At 44.8% G+C, this 21,123-nt stretch overlaps 1 protein-coding gene across 1 annotated transcript; it reads left to right on the top strand.

The window, feature by feature from the left end:
* The first annotated feature begins 877 nt into the window (after positions 1–877).
* Positions 878–20,849, top strand: SKA1 (spindle and kinetochore associated complex subunit 1). The gene is made up of 7 exons (XM_081881674.1): positions 878–1,016; positions 2,807–2,902; positions 5,058–5,182; positions 9,243–9,334; positions 10,788–10,925; positions 19,123–19,292; positions 20,312–20,849. The coding sequence occupies exons 1-7, from the start codon at positions 977–979 to the stop codon at positions 20,458–20,460; spliced, it is 810 nt and encodes a 269-aa protein (XP_081737800.1). The 5' UTR covers positions 878–976; the 3' UTR covers positions 20,461–20,849.
* Positions 20,850–21,123: the final 274 nt, after the last annotated feature.

Below are 21,123 nucleotides of genomic sequence, written 5' to 3'. Positions count from 1 at the left end.
TAGATGAACAGCAAATGTTATTTGAGATGGGACTTCCTGATGGATTTTGACTCATTATATATATAGTCTCCATTGCTTCTATAATAGGGAATTAATTCAGGTCTTTTCAACAGTCGCAATGTGCAACCCTCTCCCGCACCTCCAAACTCAGCCCTAAGAACAAATAAATGGGTGCAGAGGCATGAAAGGTCGAAGCAGGGGCAGAAACCGGGCTGGAGACGTCAGTGACCCGTTCCAGACTCTTGATGCGATAGAAATAATAGTAAGCCTATACAAAGGAAAACGCCATTCACACGGTTATCCCTTATTTTCCGAGCTCCAGTTCACTGAAACTTAGTTCCTGAGGCTCTGCAACGGGCTCCTATTTTAAGATAATTCGAACGCAAATGAAAAGCAAAACTAATAGAAAAGCAACGTTGCGCAGCCAAGCATTCCTACTTTAAAAAATTAAAATACTAAAATGGATTAAAATCGCCTCGATTTTCTAAGGCTTGTTTTTCGCAGACGCCGCTGGGTCGCTAAACGGCCGAGTTCTCCAACAAAGCATGCAAATGACTAAAGGCGGGCATAAAACGCCCTGGTTGAAGCCCATTTAAACAATAACCGTTTTCCTGTTATGTGTCTTTATGTGGCAGAGCACCTGTGAAGCTGGATTGTTGTTTAAATTAAAAAAGAAAAATACCCATGCCAACCAGAACCGTGTGCGACTCTACACTTTTCTTATCTCTATACAATGCGTCCCTCTACCGTAAGCTTCCTTAATGTGTCGCTCTAGCCTTACTTGTTTCCTTAAGCTCTATGGCGGAAAAAAGGTTTTTTTACCCCCCTGATTCGCCAGCGTCACCTGCCCGCGAGATTTTACTTGTTCTCGCGAGAGGCGTGGCGCGTCCAGCTGATTGCGCGGGCGGTTTGAATCCAGAGAGCCTCTAGCGGCGCTGCGGGAAGGAGGGTCTTCGCCTCTGCTGCGGGCCTGGATATGGAGGGCAAGGAGGAGGCACCTCTGGAGCTCAGTGACGGTGAGGCAGCGGCTTAATGCGGGCAAAGGGGTCGACGCTCAGTGGTAGGACTGCTTTGCGTGCAGGATAGGACGGGGAGAATACATGGGTCTTTCCCGGAGACCTGTTGTAAATGAACGCATGCTTTCCTTTATTTTGGATACGATACGATAATCTTTTAGTGATGTATGGAAGTGAGAGCTGGACCATAAAGAAGGCTGATCGCCGAAGAATTGATGCTTTTGAATTCTGGTGCTGGAGGAGACTCTTGAGAGTCCCATGGACTGCAAGAAGATCAAACCTCTCCATTCTGAAGGAAATCAGCCCTGAGTGCTCACTGGAAGGACAGATCCTGAAGCTGAGGCTCCAAGACTTTGGCCACCTCATGAGAAGAGAAGACTCCCTGCAAAAGACCCTGATGTTGGGAAAGATGGAGGGCACAAGGAGAAGGGGACGACAGAGGACGAGGTGGTTGGACAGTGTTCTCGAAGATACCAGCATGAGTTTGACTCGACTGCGGGAGGCAGCGGAAGACAGGAGTGCCTGGCGTGGTCTGGTCCATGGGGTCACAAAGAGTCGGACACGACTAAACAACTAAACAACAACAACATGATAATCTTTATTGTCATTGTCCCGTACAGAACAACGAAATTGAAAAAATCTACACCAGACATTCAAAAACCAACAAGCCTGCTATCCCAGCCAGTTAGCCCCTAAAAACTCTGATACCCCATAATTAAATACAATATACTCCCACAGAGACCACCTTACACTGTGTTTAAAACCAAAATCGCATTTGGATAGAAACTGTTTCTCAGGCGGCTAGTCCTAGTCTTTATAACCCTGTACCTTCTTCCAGAAGCCAGAAGCTGAAAGAGATCATATCTGGGGTGCGCACTATCCTACACTATCTCTGCAGCTTTCTTATGACACCTGGAAGTGTAGATTTGATCCACGGTGGGATAAAAATTATCTAGCGCTTGTTTGGAAACAACAACAACCCACCCCTCGTAATCGATTGCAAAAAACAAAATCGAGACAAATTCACAGCATGCAGGAGCTAAATCGCTCAACTTTTCTAAGCACCTGAGTTAGGCTTGTCTGAACAGGAATGTTCTTTGCAGGCGCTGAAAAGGGTATGACAAAGGATCATCTGCTTGTTCCTGTAGACAGTACTAGTAACAATATTAAAAAGGAGGACAGCAGCAGGTGTCTACCGCCAGCCCTGCTAGCCAAGAAGACCTGGGAAGACTGAATAACTTCACCAAGAATGTGAACAGAATAAGTTGCCTTATGCCAAGTCAGCCCACCTAGCTCATATAGCCCACACTGGTTGGCAGCCGCCCTTTGGGTTTTCAGTCAGGGAGCCTTTCCCAGTTCTTGCCAAGGGATGCCAGAGGTTCATTTTGGCAACCTTTTGCATGCAAGGCATTAAGAGGGTTAAGAATTTAATTCGTTCTGGAGGTCCATTCTTAACCTGAAGTGAGGTACCACTTTAGCTAATGGGGCCTCCCACTGCCGCTGCTGTGCGATTTCTGTTCTCATCTTGAAGTAAAGTTCTTAACCCAAGGTACTATTTCTGGGTTAGCGGAGTCTGTAACCTGAAGCGTCTGTAATCCAAGGTACCACTGTATTATAATGCTTTAATTTAGGGAATGCAGTCAAGTTGTTTCTGATACATGCTGATTTGCTTTAATGTTGTGTACCTTACAAGAAAGGGAGGGGGAGAATTGTCTCCCCCCCCCCCGAATAAAAGCTGCTAGTTGTGGTGGCCTTTAGAATTAACTATTACTCTTTTTTGTTTGTTTCAGAAAAATATAATTTGACTTCAGATTTTAACGACTTGTGTTCTCACATGAACACAAAGATTTCAAATATCAAAAAGTCACTTCAGCTGAGAAAAATAGGTAAGGTGGTTTAATGTTTCCTGGGCATATGTGTTGACGGGCTGAGTTTGTGAGATGGATTCAGCAAAAGATGTATGAAAGTTTGAGATGCACGTAAGAGACATAATAACCCTATTGAGCTGGACTAAGTGTCTTTCAAACCTGGCATCCTCTAGGTTGGAACAGTTTTTTGTTTTTTTAAAATAAACACATGGAATGTGGTTTGCCAGTTACATGCCTGCATAATTTTGAGAACATTTTCCAAACTCAGTTTTTCATCTGTGGCTCTTTCCTCTTACGCTGTGCAGGAGTTCTCACCAATCCAGATGTTCGGTTTTACAAGCATGTCTTCTGTGTCCTATGCTCTTTCTTAGCAAGATACAAAAGGAAGAAAAACATGCAGCTGTGTCTCAAAGCCTTTAACAATAGAGGTTGTGCCCTTGATCGCTGCTGTGCCTGCCTGTCTCCTGTGCTGCTGGAGTGCACATTTAGCCAGGCAATTTGTGGCTTTTTTTGGGTCGTCATCGTCTTTTTTTTTAAGGAGGAAAAAGGAACTGTGTTGCTGGGTGCGATCTTCTCCACAGCAAGGCTGTCCTCCACTTCATTTTGTAGGATGTCGTAGCCATAAGGTTGCATACAGTGGTGCCCCGCAAGACGAATGCCTTGCAAGACAAAAAACCCACTAGACGAAAGGGTTTTCCGTTTTTCAAGGCGCTTCGCAAGACGAATTTCCCTATGGGCTTGCTTCGCAAGACGAAAATGTCTTGCAAGTCTTGCGAGTTTTTTCCCTTTCCCCCCCTTTTTCTAAGCCGCTAATAGCCGCTAATAGAGCTAATCCGCTAATAGGGATGCTTCGCAAGATGAAAAAACCGCTAGACGAAGAGACTCGCGGAACGGATTATTTTCGTCTTGCGAGGCACCACTGTACCAGTTTGATGCTTTCAGCAGAAAGGATATATATAAACAGGGTTTCTACTAGGCACTAGTGCTTTGGTGCAGCTTTGGAATTTGAAGGCCCTATGCAGACATCTGGCTGGCCACTGTAACAGATGAGGCCTCCGACCTGATTCAGAAGGGCTCTTCTTAGGTTTTTATGGCTATTCTGAACTGACCTCCTATTGGTAGGCCTTATGCCCGCTTAATTATTTGCTAAACTTTAAATAAGGTGTTAATTATTTAATTCTTAGCTTTTAAATTGTAGGGATTTTTTGATTTTATTGTGGTTGCTTTACCGGTGTCATGTTTACGCTATTTCTTTTTTGCGAACCACTTTGAGCACAATGTTTTTAAGGAAAATGCTGTATGTAAACGGATTAAACTGGCAATAAGAAGTGACTTGTGGATGTATTTGCCAGAGGCTGAAGCGAGATTGGGGTACTCATAGAATCACAGAATCATAGAGTTGGAAGAGATCACAAGGGCCATCGAGTCCAACCCCCTGCCAAGCAGGAAACACCTTCAGAGCACTCCTGACATATGGTTGTCAAGCCTCTGCTTAAAGACCTCCAAAGAAGGAGACTCCACCACACTCCTTGGCAGCAAATTCCACTGTCGAACAGCTCTTACTGTCAGGAAGTTCTTCCTAATGTTTAGGTGGAATCTTCTTTCTTTTAGTTTGGATCCATTGCTCCGTGTCTGCTTCTCTGGAGCAGCAGAAAACAACCTTTCTCCCTCCTCTATGTGACATCCTTTTATATATTTGAACATGGCTATCATATCACCCCTTAACCTCCTCTTCTCCAGGCTAAACATGCCCAGCTCCCTTAGCCATTCCTCATAAGGCATCGTTTCCAGGCCTTTGACCATTTTGGTTGCCCTCCTCTGGACACGTTCCAGTTTGTCAGTGTCCTTCTTGAGACTCATACTCTTGGGAATCATAGTATTGTAGAGTTGGAAGGGACCCCAGGGGTCATCCGGTCTAACCCCCCTGCAAGGCAGGAATCTCAGCTAAAGCATCCAACCTCTGCTTAAAAACCTCCAAGGAAGGAGAGCCCACAACCTCCTGAGAGAAGGGTAGTTGTCGTGGTGTGGAATTTTAGAAGATGACAGAGCAGGAACGAAGGGAATTTCTGGTGGTGACAAGTGGAAAGAGAAGTATGTATTTAACCTACAATGAATTTTCCTGTGGGAAGTTCCTCTCTTTCCATGTCAATGACTTGCCTTCCTTACTTGTCAGACCAGGAACCATCTTTGAAGACAGTGCTTAGCAAGATAATTCATGAGGTATCGCTTTTAAACAATATCCTCAATAAACTGGAGACAGAAGTCAACCATCAGGAGAACCAGCAGAGTCAACTCAAGGTAATCAATGCTCGAAGGGGACTTTTGTTTAAATGGGGGCATCTCTCCAGCATTGTAAATGAGGATCCACTGGTGCTTATTTGAGATGTTTCCATGCTTGTGTAAATTAGTTTGCATAAACAAGGTGGGAAAACTTGTCATATATATATATATGTATGTATATGTACATATACATACATATCTATATCTATCTATCTACCTACACACCTACCTACCTACCTACACACACACACACACACAATAGTTCTGTTTTACAATTTAAAATACTCATTTAAACATCCATAAAATACCAAAGACTTCCATTCTTCTTTTTCCATGGTTCATTTTGAATATCTTAAATCCCTGCATACTTTACATAAACTAAACCATTCAGTTTTTCATTATTACATCCATCACTGTTGAATTTATCTTAACGCTGCCAACGTTTTCAAGTGTACACAATCCCCCCCCATATATTCAATAAACATTTTACAATCTTCTCTAAACGTATGTTCTTCTTGTTCTCTTATTCTATATGTTAGGTCTGCAAGCTGCGCGTATTCCGTCAGCTTGCCATTCTTCTTTAGACGGGAACCTTGCTTGTTTTCCATCTCTGGGCTAACGAAACATGGGCTGCGGTAGTTATACATAAATAACCTTTTTTCACACCTGGGAGTTTCAGTCTGAATTATCCCCAACAAGGTGGGGAAACCTGTTGAGCTTTGGGAGGGGAGTACGTAAGGTGATGTGTGAGGAAGATCATACAAGGACTCGGTGAACAGCACTGAGGAGCTGGCTCTTTGAAGGCCCTGGGCACCTGTGGAGAGCAAAAGGCCCCCTTCCTGAAACACAGTAGCTTCAGGGACATGGCTCATGGCAGAGCATCTGTCCCAGGTTCAAATCCTGGTGTCTCTAGGTGGGCCTAGGATATGTTCCCTGCCTGTAATCTTGAAGCGTCGCTGTCAGTCACTGCAGACCAGGGGTGGGGTATCTTTTTCTGGCCGCACCTCTACAGGCAAACCTTGGCAGGTGGCTGGGCCAACCCACCTGTCAAAGTCTGTTGCACAAAGCTTCCCAAGCAGAGCCAGTGTGGTGTGGTTAAGAGCAGTAGTCTCGTAATCTGGGGAACTGGGTTTGCGTCTCCGCTCCTCCACATGCAGCTGCTGGGTGACCTTGGGCCAGTCACACTTCTGTGAAGCCTCTCAGCCCCACTCACCTCACAGAGTGTTTGTTGTGGGGGAGGAAGGGAAATGAGATTGGTAGCCGCTTTGAGACTCCTTAGGGTAGTGATAAAGCGGGTTATCAAATCCAAACTCCTCTTCTTCATCTAACACCTGGTTTATTGTGGGTGCTTGGGAACCATAGCACACAGGGCTTTGCTGCTCCCATAGTGCCAAGTGGTTTGCACCGAAACTGCTGCCCCAAAATGAGGGTTTTCTCCTTCATTTTAGCAGCGGTTTTCAGTGCAAGCCGCTTGGTGCAGCTGAAGCAAGGAATGCTTCCACTCCACCCACTGAACTGATAAGCATCTTATACTACCAGGGAGGCAGGGGATTGTTCGTAAAATCCTGGTGCCTGTTCATTTATTATTATATTTTTATTTTATAACCTGCCCTTCACCTTGAAATCCCAGGGTGGCTTGCAGCAGTTTAAAATGTTGCTTAAAATGCTAGAATGGCAGGTGTGAGCATCCATTTTTCATTTCCTTCATAGCCCATCAGATACGATCAACTTGAATGGTCTGATAGGCACTTGCCCTGCAAAGAGATGCTGTTGTGTGCTGTCAGTTGTGTTTTCTCTCTTTGTCTAAGAAAAACATGCTTTCTTCACATTTGTTTAAAAATAAAACTGGGGAGGGCTTGGGCTGCCCCAGCTAACTGGAATCAGGCACTGGAAAAACAGGCTGTGGTTCACAGGAGATCTAAACAACCAAGTGGCCCATGGATGGATTTCCAATGTTATTTATTTTTTTAGTAAGTGGGTAGTTTCATTTTTTATTTTTTTAAAAGTGGATGGTATTCTGTGTTAAAAATGTGTGCAGCCAACAAAGCCGTTTCTAGGTCTGCATCTGTAGTCTTTAAAACATTCCTGTGCCAAAGGATGTGCCCAGAAAGCTTTATGACTGAAGCGTGGTGCTTTGAACATTAAATATTATTGAGGTAATTCAGGATCTTTTTATCAAATTAGGCCTACCTAATGGTGAACTGAACACCATGATGTGAGGGCCAGATATGGCCCTCCACATCCCTTGAAACTCTCTGTAGCGTTTGTGTGACATCAGGTGTGTGACATCATACTGGGTTCATAAGGAAAGGGTTAACTAATTGTAAAATGACTAACGTATAGGAATCCAAGGGGAGGAGTTAGAGTTGTTAAGAAGTCAGTCTGGAGTGAGAGAAGAGAGAGGGAGGATAAATCTGTGGGTTGGGCTAGTCTGATGTGAGAGAAACTGTTAAGTTGAGATAATCCGTCAGAAGGTATTAGGAAGGTATAGGCCAGTAAAGGAACTAAGGATAAGAAACTGACAAGAAAATTAACTGAGAAACCATACTTGTTAATGCTTATAAAATAAACTTGTTTATTTGATTTAATTTTAACAATTGTCTGGACTCAGTGTGTAGCCGAGAGTAACAGGTTGGTGGCAGCGGGGAAGCGAACACAGTGGTGGCACAGGGATCAATAGACCATCAAACATCCAGGGACCCTGTGTGATTGCCACACTCTCCCTCACGGGCTCTGCTTTGCACCCCAGATCCTCTTCCCTGGCTGGAATTCTTGCTTGCCTGGGTGGCGGATAGAGGAGCACGTAGAAACTAGGCTTAAAAGGTAAAATTTACATGTGTGGCTCCGCCCGCATTTTCCTCTGGTCCCGCCCACTGCTGGCACATGGCCCTTGGAAGGTTGCCCTAATAGGAATATGGCCCCCCAGGCGGAAAATAGTTTCCCACCTCCAGGTGAAGCTTTCCTCTTAGCGCTGGGTACATCAACCCTATGCGTGGGTTGATACATGCAAGCACAGCAGGCTGAAATGATATGAGGATTTATCTTCCCTTGTACGCGCTTTCTTTACAAAGCTTGCTTTTGAATTTGAGGCTGCAAAAAGAGCTAATCAGAGAGAGAATCCACTCCAGAACCACTCAAAAGGCATATGGGAATCATTCAGAGTCTTTCAATTACGGCATGGTTAAATTAATTTAAAGCACGAGTTGCAGGGATATTTCACTAAACTTGGCCTTAGCCCTCCATAAGATCGTGTTTCCGAACTGTGCCGTTGGAATACTGATAACCGCGGAAGATTCTTGGTGTTCTCTCAAATCTGAGGTGGTGCATATGAAAGCAGAATACCTCAGGGGACAGCGAACCCTAGATTTTGTATCGCCTGCTGTATAAGGATCCGAGAAAGGGGATTTCTCATGAGGCTGTGTTTAGACATTTTTCCAGGATGACAGATCCTGACAGGATTATTTGCTGCTCAGTGTTGATGCAGTGGTAGCCGAAAAGATAGATGCTTACAAAATCTGTTGCCATGGTGAGGCGTTCCCTTGGAGGGGGGGTTGCTTGAAAGATGCAAAGTTTTTCGATCTGTGGTCCAGCTCGTGTTATACATCTTTTGCTTGTTGAACCCAACCTCACAGGGATTTCATTTCCCCTCTTTGTTTAATGACCTGCATTACCATATTCATTAAAGCTGCGTGACCAGTCTGATATTTTACAAACAAGTTTTAATAACATGCAAAAATATTTAAATCATTAAAAATAGTGAGAACCCTAATACAGTGGATGCTCGGGTTGGGAACGTGATCCATGCAGGATGCTTGCGTCTGTGCACACACGGGTTGTGATTCGGCGCTTATGCGCAAAGCACAATTTAGCGCTTCTGTGCATGTGCGACTGCCGAAACCCGGAAGTAACCCGTTCCGGTACTTCCGGGTTTCGGCGGTCCGCAACCCAAAAAAACGCAACCTGAAGCATCTGTAATCCGAGATATGACTGTAATTGAGGCTCATGAGGGGTCAGGGTTCCCTTTTCATAAAAGCAAAAAAACCCAAACCTGTTCCTCTTGACACCCATCAAACTCCAGGAGCTCCAGGAAACGATTGAGACGTACTACAATGAAGCTCAGCATCTTGAGGAAAACATGCCTATTCACCTGCCCGGAGGAATCCCAAGCAGGTAGGTTTCCTGCTGCCAAGGCAGGTTTTGCAGTTCTTTATGCAGAGGCCAGCAATACTTTGGGATTCAGCCGTGTGCCCTTCCAGCGATGTTCAGTATTAATGGTTGAAGCAGACATTTTATGAGATACACTTGACAGCAGCCCCCAAAGCAGTTAGAAACAGGAAAGGAAAAATCCTCCATCACTCAGAGACTAGTTAAGGATTTGGGATGTGACATACATATATGATTAAAATCACAAATATAATTAGAGAAGGTAGATGAGGGCAGAACAGCTTTGTTGAAAAGCAGCCTCTCTGCTTTTGTTACATACCGAATAAGGTCTGGGGTAAAATACAGTTTATTGGAGATTTTGTGAAACCGAAGAGATTATAACCCATCTGAAAAACGATTGATGTGTTCAGAAATAAAGTATGATATCAAAATGATGTTCCTATTGGTTGAACTGGTTTTTAATGTGACTTAATGTATTAGTAGTAAAAAGGATTGCTAGATGAATAGCCTCTTACTTTTGCAAATATCAATATACCCAAACCATCCCAGAGTATATCTTAGACCTAGGCATGAGAACATGACTTTTCTTCATTCATACCATTTGTGCAGTTCCTTGACTTCAAAATAGAAATTCTCGAGATGAACACCTGAGGGTAGGGTTTATTATGTTAGGGCATGGACACAAAGATGTGCAGCCAACTCATTGCTCCTCTTTCCTTTGAACCACACCAGCGAGGCCGGTCTTGCCACCTGGGCAGCCCAGGACCTCCCTATGCACTGCCCAGGCTTGCTCCCCGGGGAGGTCACTTTGGTGCTGCTAATGCAGCAAAAACGATGCAGGAGGCAGCAGTTATAAGTTACCGGTGTCTACAGCCACAGCAGACGCTGCGATTCTGTGGGTTCGACTTCACCCACGGAGGCGCATGCCATTGTCTTTTGAGACAGATGGATGCCACCCAGCTTGCTGGCTGGGGACTTGCAGTCTAGCCACATCTGCAAGGCACCCTGATCTAAACCACGGTTAAGCATCAAATCTTGCTGAGCTAACCATGGTTAAGGGAGTTTTCCCAGCACTCTGCCAAGTGCCACTACGTGCCCTCTGGACTCGGGTTGGCAGCCAAAAACCATTATTTTGTTGTGGCATCTGAATCAGATGGGTGCTATCCCTGGTTCAGCTTTCTGTTGTTCATTTTAATGTTTTCTTAGGCCACTGGCACTTTATTCTGTATTTCCCCCTCCCCATCTCTCTCTCAAAAAAATCACGTCTTGAACAGCTCTGCCATGAAAAATTGGCAGGAGGAAAGGAAGCAGGGCGCCTTGTTGTATCTGCCGCCTCCGTCAGGGTAGATGAACTATAACTTATCTGAAGTGGCAAAGAGAGGAAACTTGTCAAGGGTGCTTGTAGCTTCCTGCGTGATAAGCTTTCCGTTGTCGGCTCTCCCTCCCACTTCCTCTGTAGCACCCAGGGCATCACGGTGAAGGATGAAGCACAGTGCAAAGATGCTGAGGTTGCCGGTGGGAAGAAGCCAGCAAAAGAGCCCAGATGCATCAAACAAGCAGCCTTGTTAACGGAAGAGGAGTTTGAAAGCATTCCTGCGTAAGTAAGCAGTCCCCACCCTTAACCGGAGAAAAGAGTAGCCAAGTTTTACCTGCCAGAGAAAAAGGGACACGGGTGGCGCTGTGGGTTAAACCACAGAGCCTAGGACTCGCCGATCAGAAGGTCGGCGGTTCGATTCCCCGCGATGGGGTGAGCTCCCGTTGCTCGGTCCCTGCTCCTGCCAACCTAGCAGTTCAAAAGCACGTCAAAGTGCAAGTAGATAAATAGGTACCGCTCTGGCGGGAAGGTAAACGGCGTTTCCGTGTGCTGCTCTAGTTCGCCAGAAGCGGCTTAGTCATGCTGGCCACATGGCCCAGAAGCTGTACGCCGGCTTCCTCAGCCAGTAAAGCGAGATGAGTGCCACAATCCCAGAGTCGGCCATGACTGGGCCTAATGGTCAGGGGTCCCTTTACCTTTTTTACCTGCCAGAGAGTAGCAGTTGCCAACCTCTTCAGGCCTGTGGGCACATTTGTGTTTCTGAAGGAGCACCCCATCCGCTGGTCATTCTCCCCCCCCCCCCAACCCGGTCCCTTGGATCTGCCCATCTCCCAAGAGACAGAAAGTCTGTGCCCACAGACGTTGCTTTTCCATGGGATCTGGGCAAAGCACGGAGCATCGCTCTTCCAAGGAAGCTTCAGCACTACAGGGGAGAAAATCTTAACCACCCTTGCCTCCTCAGGACAAAGGGAGCAGCGATCCATAAGTGGATTACAAGTTTGTGTAAAAAAATAATTTTAAAAAAAATCGGAAAATCACAAATTTGTTACATATATGTATGGTGCTGATATCACCAATGTCACAGGTTTGATCCCTGTGTGGCACAGCTGCATATTCCTGCTTTGCAGGAGGTTGGAATAGATGATCCACTGGGTGGATCTACAATTTTATGACTATATGCAACGTAATCGGCAGCCAAACTCCTTTTTGTGTTTGGCTTTCTGTCTGGTGGCTCTTGGTTTTGCAACCTGAGCAGATGCTTCTCACAAAAGCGGCCCTAATTTATTCCGCATCTTCTTTGGCGTAATACCGAGCTGAATGAAAAGTTAATGCAGTCGAGCTCCGGGGTCCTCTGTGTAATGAACAAATTGCATGGCGGCGTCTGACTCATCAGGACGAGGCAATTAATGAGACAGAATTAATCACGGCTCCCTTTTCAGAAAGCGCTGCTCCTTCTGCCTCCCCCCCAACCCCACTGCCCTCTTCTCTTTTCATTTAGCAGGAATCATCCTCGTTTCTTCTGGTGCAGCCAAGTCAAGGACAGTGGAGCGTTAGGTGCCTTCATGTCTCCCACGATTGCCGTTGCAATTTGCCGTGGCCATTCCAGGCTTCCTGGCATTCCCTTCCCTCCATTTCTGTCTATCTTTGGGGGGTGGGGTTTAGGAAGCCCCCCATCACTGCACATTCAAAGAACACATGAACGGGGGTTGAAAGGCCGCTTGAGCCCACCACTGTTGACATGCCTCATACCATTTATGGGTATGAGAAGTGGGTCTGCAGACTTATGTATTATTGGATTCCTTACCCATGCTTTACCATGTGCTCCCAGGGCAGCTTACAACAATATAAAGAAGACAGTATTAAAACCATTTAAATACAATTACAATCTGAAAAATTAGGGAGGGTTTGTGTGTGTGTGTGTGTGTGTGTGTGTGTGTATCTATCTATATTGTCCTTGTTGATGGTATGTTGTCATCTGGCTGTCTCGGGAGACAATGGAAGAGTATGCCTTTGGAGGTGAAGTCAAACTTGGAGAGTTACAGCGCCTGCTGTGGCTGTAGAGACCAATATAGGAGAGACATGTTTTGTTGCAGCTGGGGCAGATGAAGGCGTCCAGTTTTGCTGCTGAAGGTGCGCATGGTGTTTTTTCTTTCTGTGCTCTTACCAGCAGTCATTCTTCCTCTGTTCACTGCTGTGGATGCATGGCCTGGGTAAAAGTGTAAGAGTAGCACAGCCCCTCCATTGGAGGATTTTTTAAAAAGTTATATTTATTTATTTATTTATTTATTTATTTATTTATTTAATACAGCCCTTTTTATCCAAGGATCACAGGACGGTGTATAAAAGCAAAAGAATACACACATAGTAACAGATGAAAACAATAAACCCACCCACCCCCCAATTTAAAAGGCCATAGATGTTTCATTAGCCAAAGGCCTGGGAGAATAGGAGTGTTTTTGTCTAAAGATATGTAATGAAGGCGCCAGGCAAGCCTCCCTAGGGAGAGCATTTCACAGGCAAGGAGGCAACGCAGAAAAGGCCCGTTCCCGTGTCGCCACCTCCCAGATCTCACGTGGAGAAGCCACACGAAGGAGGGCCTTGGTTGATGGTAGTAGGGGTCCAGCTCAGTTTATATGGGGAGAGGCGGTCCTTGAGGTATTGCAGTCCTGAGCCGCTTAAGGCTTTGTAGGTCAAAACCAGCACTTTGAACTGGGCCCGGAAACTACCGTATTTTTTGCTCTATATGACGCACTTTTCCCCCTCCAAAAATGAAGGGGAAATGTGTGTGTGTCCTATGGAGCGAATGCAGGCTTTCACTGAAGCCTGGAGAGCGAGAGGGGTCGGTGCGCACCGACCCCTCTTGCTCTCCATGCTTCAGGAAGCTATCCGCAAGCCGCCTGAGCGCAGTGGGAGTGCCCGCCACACTTCGAAGGCTTGTGGATAGCAGCCTGTTCTGGGGGCTGGGATCGGGGGAAGCTCCATGCCTGGGTGGGGGAAATAATTTCCCCCCTCTCTTTATTTTTTTTTTTTTTATAAATATTTATTAAGGTTTTTTTTAAAATATAAATGCACACATAAAACAATCTTACTTTTATAACAACAAATTCTTCACTTCTTTGGACTCCCTCACGTCCCCCTCTCCCATTTACATCATTAAAAAAAAAAATTTTTCCAAACAAATTATCAACTTGTTTACAATCTCATGTCCACACATTCCAATATGATTTAACACTTTTTCCAATAAAATTTTTATATTTTCTTTAGTCTCACTTATCATCAAATTTAAATCTAGTTTAGTGGTGGCCAGTTTTTTATAATCTAGCATCCTTCTTAACATTCAAACAAATTACAATGTTTTTGTAGATACATCTTGAATTTCTCCCAGTCTTCCTCCATCTTTTCTTCTCCCAGATCTCGGATTCTGCCAGTCATCTCGGCCAGTTGCATATAGTCCATCAGCTGCATCTGCCACTCTTCCAGTGTGGGTAAATCTTGAGTTTTCCAATTTTTTGCGATGAGAATCCTTGCTGCCGTTGTTGCATACATGAAAAATGTTCGATCCTTCTTTAACACCTTCTGGCCGACAATACCCAGAAGGAAGGCCTCTGGTTTCTTAGTGAAGGTATACTTAAATACCTTTTTCAGCTCATTGTATATCATTTCCCAGAAGGCCTTCACCTTAGGGCATGTCCACCAGAGGTGGAAGAATGTTCCTTCATTTTCTTTACATTTCCAACATTTATTGTCAGACGAATGGTATATTTTGGCAAGTTTAACTGGGGTCATGTACCATCTATATATCATTTTCATAACATTTTCCTTCAGAGCATTGCATGCAGTGAAGTTCAACCCAGTGGTCCACAACCTTTCCCAGTCCTCAAACATAATGTTATGCCCAATATCCTGTGCCCATTTTATCATAGCCGATTTAACCATTTCGTCTTGTGTGTTCCATTTTAGCAGCAAGTTATACATTCTAGATAGTACCTTGGTTTTGGGTTCTAACAATTCTGTTTCTAACTTCGATTTCTCCACCTGGAACCCTAACTTTTTGTCATTTTTAAAAACTTCTTTAATCTGAGCATAATGTAACCAGTCTCGCACCTTATCCTTCATTTTCTCCAAACTCTGCAATTTCCAATTGTCTCCATCTTTTTCTAATAATTCCCAATATTTTGGCCATTTGGCCTCCATATTGGGTCTTTTTCGGGCCTTAGCCTCCAGAGGTGAGAGCCACCTTGGAGTTTTGTTTTCCAATAAGTCTTTATATTTCGTCCAGACATTGAACAGTGCTTTCCTGACAATATGGTTCTTAAAGGCCTTATTGATCTTAACTTTGTCATACCATAAGTATGCATGCCAACCAAAAGCATTGTTAAAACCTTCCAAATCCAGCACGTCAGTGTCTTCGAGAAGTAGCCAATCTTTTAGCCAGCAGAAAGCTGCGGCTTCATAGTACAACTTTAAGTCTGGCAGGGCAAAGCCACCTCTTTCTTTCGCATCTGTTAATATCTTAAACTTAATTCTGGGCTTTTTGCCCTGCCAGACAAATTTAGATATATCTTTCTGCCACTTCCGGAAGCACTCCGTTTTGTCCACAATCTGTAATGTTTGAAACAAAAACAACATTTTTGGCAATACATTCATCTTAATAGCAGCAATTCGGCCTAACAAAGAAAGCTTCAATTTTGTCCAACTATCCAAGTCTCTCTTAATTTCAGACCAACATTTTTCATAATTATCCTTAAATAGGCTCAGGTTTTTTACTGTTATGTTTACCCCTAGGTATTTTACTTTTTTAACCATAGTTAGTTCTGTTTCTCTCTGAAACCGTTCCGACTCTATATCTGTCAAATTTTTCCCCAACACTTTAGTTTTCTGTTTGTTTAATTTAAATCCCGCCACCCGACCAAAATCCTGTATCAATTGTAATACTCTTTTCGTACTAGACTCTGGCTCCTGCAGGGTCAAAACTAGGTCATCTGCAAAAGCTTTCAATTTATATTGTTTCGCTCCGACCTGAATCCCTTCCACCAACCGGTCCCCTCTGATCAAGTTCAAGAGCACCTCCAGAACCGAAATAAATAACAAAGGGGAAATCGGGCAGCCTTGTCGTGTTCCTTTTTCAATTTTGAACTCTTCTGTAACCACATTGTTAACTATCAGTTTGGCCTTTTGTTCTGAATATATTGCGTCAATCCCATTCTCAAACCCCCGTCCCACTCCCATTTCATTCAAATTTCCCTTCATAAATTTCCAAGAAATATTGTCAAAGGCCTTCTCCGCATCTATGAAAATTAACACTGCTTTTGTATTTATGTCTGTTTGCAAAAGTTCCAAAACGTCAATAATGTTCCTAGTATTTGCAAACATATGTCTACCTGGGAGAAAGCCTGCCTGGTCTTTATGAATTACTTCATTAAGCACTCTTTTGAATCTACTTGCCAAAATGTCTGCAAATATTTTGTAATCCACATTCAAAAGGGAGATGGGACGATAGTTTTTGAGTTGTGTCTTTTCAGCTTCAGATTTTGGTATCAATGTGATAAAGGCTTCCTTCCACGATTCCGGCGCCTTCTTCCCTTCCATAATTTCATTACAGACCTCCATCATTGGTTGGGTCAGATAGTCTTTTAATGTCTTGTAATACTTGGAGGTCAAACCGTCTGGCCCTGGAGATTTGCCCAGTTGCATGTTCTGAATAGCTTGTTCAATCTCTTGTTGTGTTATTTTGTTGTTCAGGATTAATCTGTTTTTTTGTGACAACTTTGTTAATCCATTTCTTTCCAGAAATTGTTTAATCTCAACCTCATCTTGCGGCCCTTGAGTGTATAATTTTTTAAAGTATCTCTGGAAGCACTTTCTAATTTCCATGGGGTTCTGGATATTTCTTCCTTCAATTTCTAGGTTTGTAACTGTATTTAATTTCTGTCTCTTCTTCAACTGCCAAGCTAGCAGTTTTCCACATTTGTTTGCCGATTCAAAAGTTTTTTGTTTCATTAATTTAATCTTCCATTCTATTTCTTGGTTTATCAATTTAGAATATTGGGCTTGATATAGTTTAATTTCTCTCAGAATCGGCTGTGACTTCGGGTTTGATCTTAATTTCTTCTCCAATTCTTTAATTTTCTGCAAAATCTTATCTTTCCTTTCATTTTGTGTTCTTTTCTTTACAGTGTTCTGTTGTATCAAGAACCCCCTCATCACAGCTTTGCTTGCGTCCCAGATAGTTCTTTTTTCCACCGTAGTGTTCATATTTATTTCAAAATAATCCTTCAAAGTTTTTTGGGCCTTCTTGACAATCTCCTGATCTCTAAACAAGCTATCATTCATCTTCCATCTAAAGGAGCCGGTTGGCAATAGTGTCATATCCATCTTCAGCGCATTATGGTCGGAGCAGGTCAATTTCCCCCCTCTCTTTATTTCCCCCCCAAAAAACCTAGGTGCGCCCTATGGGCCGGTGCGCCCTATAGAGCGAAAAATACGGTAATTAGCAGCCAGTGGAATTGGCGTTTTATGCTCAAACCATCTTGCCTCCGTAAGCAACCTGGCTGCCGAATTCTGCACCAGCTGAAGTTTCCAAGCCGTCTTCAGAGGCAGCCCATGTATAATGTGTTGCAGTAATCTAACCTTGGCTTACCCCTATGGAGTAACATTTCAATGGCCCTTCTTGAACTTAGCCCTGTTCAGAATGCCTTCTAAGCCCAGGGGTGCATGGAAGACTCAATGACAATTCACTGTTTTGAGGAGAAGTGAAAAACTGAGCCAAGGTGTCCTATTTGTGTATGTCTTGAAGAACGATTTGCTTTCCCTACCCAAAGGCCTAAATGGGGAAGAACCCCCTTTCTGCCGCCCAGAATTTTCCCACCCTCTTCATATTTCTAATGTGCTTCCAAGAGAGAGAATCTGCGTTTGTTCTTTTGTTGTATGGCTTTCTCTTTTGAGCAGGTACGATGAGGCAAATCTCGCTCTCCTGTCCTGTGTACAATTCCCTGGAGAGCAATATTGTGTTTACAGGACTCTGTTAAAACTTGGACCTTATTAGCTATTTAACACACATCCATTTTTACTGTCCTTATTATGTGTTAGACCTCCATGTTTCCAGCCGGAATCAAGAGCTTAATATACCCTGCTAAACTGCACAGAATATATCACCTCCCTCTTAAAGTTTTTAGCACCTGCTTTTTCAATAATCTCTATTTTTCATCTTCTCCCACTTCTTTTAGCCTGAGTACATGTGTGCTTTCTCTTCCTTGCCGTAGGCATGTCTTGGTCTCTCGCGTTCTCATATATCAACTCACAAGTTTTTGCCCTTTCTCCCCCTTCTGCGTGGGTGGGTGGAGCTTTTCTCATCTATTAGCTTGCTGTCCTTCTACTTTAGCAATGCCTGAAATGTGAGGTTCCCCCACCTTGAGTTTTCTTCAGGCAGCTGCCGGCCAATCTCCTTTTGATTAAATTCCAGAGCTGGGAAAGGAGAACATGGGGAAGGGAGAGCAAAATAATATGGAGGTCTGGTTTAATGTACTTTGCACGTGACTTGATTCTATGGGACACAGGAATGGACTTTCTGGTTCTAGGGCAAGCTGCTTTCTGTGTTACTGTGGCTTTGCCTATAGATGGATGCACATGCATCTTGGACATCTGTTTTGGGGGGTCTTGAGCATGGGGCAAGTCACACTTAGACCGGTGACCAGTCAAGAGATCAAGGCCCCGTCTGCACTATCGCTTTAGAAGCAGTGTCATACCACTTTAAACACTATTGGCTTCCCTCAAAGAATCCTGGGGACTGTATTTTTAAAAACGTGCTGAGAGCTTGGCTTCCAGGATTTCCAGGTAGGCCTGGGAGAGACCCCTGCCCCAAACCCTGCAGAGCTGCTGTCAATCAGTGTAGACAGAACTAGGCTAGGTGGACCCATTCGTCTCACTTGGGCAGCTTCCAGCGTTCCTGAAACTGAATCACACAAGAGACTTAATCTTGGAAACGCTTGTAGGATCATCTGCCTTGGGGAGGGGTGTACCTGGAAGAAGAGGGGGAATGTACCCAGGTGTGGGGCAGAGCTAAGCTCATGCATACTTCTTGGGTGAAAGCTTTTCTACTGCAGGTGTGCTGTCCGCTAATACAGAGCTGTGTTCACATATCTTTTGGGTCTTAGAGGGGTCTAACAATGACTATAGAGTTTTAAGCAATGTTTCCCCCCCCCCTTCAGCATGCCAAAATATTACTAAATGCTGCTTCAGGCAGAGGCGCAACCTTCCCTTTGCCACTGATCCAGGTGAAGCAGCCTTGCAGCTTCACACCTGACCATTGCTGCAGGTGTTTGTGCTTGCATTTTTGATAACGTGGGTTTCGTAGGCGAACGTGTGATCTCCCATTACGAATTTGCCCTGAGAAAGGTGGGGACTCTGCAAGTTTGGGCATAATTCTGCTTGTTTCGTGCTGCGCCGTGTAAGGGGAACCTGTTTCCTTCCTTCCCCACAGGTACATGCGAGGCCGCCTGACGTACAACCAAGTCAATGCAGTCCTTCAGGAAATCAACAAGGCCGTGGTTAGCAAGTATAAGATCATGCGCCAGTCCCCTAAGACAATGTCCGGCGCTGTGAGGAACCTCTTCTTCAGATTCAAGGAAGAAGAAACGAAGAATACAAAAGGTAGCTTTCACTCCTGAGTATGTGTTTGAACCATAGGTTCAGTCCCTGGCCTCCACGTAGGTCTGGGAAAAGGACTCTTGCCTGAAACCCTCAAGAGCTGCTGCCAGTCAGTGTAGGAGTGGGCTGACAGGCCAATCTTGGCTCATTGGGGGTCCATGTTGGCCTGTAAGACCATTTCTTCCCTAAACCACACCCACCTGTTGATCAAGTGATTGGTGACATCAGCAATGGAATGGGGTTCATTCCTGCCAGTTACTGCTTTGCCAGCAAGTTGCCTGAGATAACTGCTGGTGAAGCAAACCCAGGATTTGCTCATCTACTAGTGAGTGGAGCGTTCAGCCCCGCTGCCACCTGTCAGTCAACCTGGTGTCATGTCAGATGATTGACAGCTGGGTGGGCCCATCCTGCTTGTATGCATAAAGGGACCCCTGACCATTAGGTCCAGTCACGGACGACTCGGGTTGCGGCGCTCATCTTGCTTTATTGGCCAAGGGAGCCGGTGTACAGCTTCCGGGTCATGTGGCCAGTATGACTAAGTCGCTTCTGGCGAACCAGAGCAGTACACGGAAACGCCATTTACTTTCCCGCCTGAGCGGTACCTATTTATCTACTTGCACTTTGACGTGCTTTCGAACTGCTAGGTTGGCAGGAGCGGGGACTGAGCAATGGGAGCTCACCCCATTGCGGGGATTCGAACTGCCGACCAAAGTGCGGCTTTTGATTGGCTGCAGGAAGCTCCTTCAGCCAATCGGAAGCTGTGGAAGCCCCATCGGACGTTCAGCTTCCAAAAATAGTTTGACTTCCGGGTTTGCAATGTTCAGGAACTAAGCTGTTTGACTTCCAAAGTACTACTGTACATATTTTAAAGATTTCTTACTCACCCTCCATCTCTGAGTGGGAACAACCGTACTTTTTTTTTTTTAAAAAAAGTAAAACCAATCCAAGGAAAAGTGGGACTGGAATTAAACGAAAGGCAAAGTACTCTCTACCAGGATGAAACACGAATTGTGTCTCTGCAGGCCAGTTCTTCATCGTGGAGGCCGACGTAGAAGAATTTACACAGCTCAAGGCAGACAAGCGTTTCCACAGCATCCTGACCATTTTGCGACATTGCCAGAGACTGCGAGAGATCCGTGGCTCACGCCTGGTCCGTTACGCCATCTGCTGAGGTGCTGTCAGGGTGTTTGAGGCTTGCGGTGGGGGGCTCCCCCTTACCCCGCTCCTCAGGACTGTGCCGCAAAACAGAATCGTTTAGAGTTTTACATGGCAAAGCTGTTTCTTTTCTCCTCTTTCTTCCTACCCTCATTCATTATTGTTGGAGAAAGTGGGTTTCATTTGCATCCGTAAAATACAATATCTATAATTTTCATCTTTCTGCAAAGGTATGAAGCTATACATCCTACGAGTGCGATTCCCACCCACATGGTTTTGGGGTTTCTACCTGTTCAGCTTGATCTGCATTTTATAGCAAAGCAGAGGGCAAATGGTATGAACCAAGAAGCTTGTTCAAAGCTTGAGATTTAGAATTGCTGAAATGCCAATAAAGAGTTGAAAGCACTGGGTGAGTCGGAATCCTTGCTACCTTTCTTCGTCTCTGGGATGCTTCCTCAGTTAAAAAGGTAAAGGGTCCAGTCGTGACCGACTCTGGGGTTGCGGCGCTCATCTCACTTTATTGGCTGAGGAAGCCGGCATACAGCTTCCGGGTCATGTGGCCAGCATGACTAAGCCGCTTCTGGCGAACCAAAGCAGCGCACGGAAATGCTGTTTGCCTTCCCACCGGAGTGGTACCTATTTATCTACTTGCACTTTGGCGTGCTTTCGAACTGCTAGG

This window comes from Podarcis erhardii (assembly GCF_964252035.2).
Source record: "Podarcis erhardii genome assembly, chromosome: 11".
Taxonomy (NCBI): domain Eukaryota; kingdom Metazoa; phylum Chordata; class Lepidosauria; order Squamata; family Lacertidae; genus Podarcis; species Podarcis erhardii.
The sequence above is the reverse complement of the archived record's forward strand: the minus strand, read 5'-3'. Positions and strand labels throughout refer to the sequence as shown.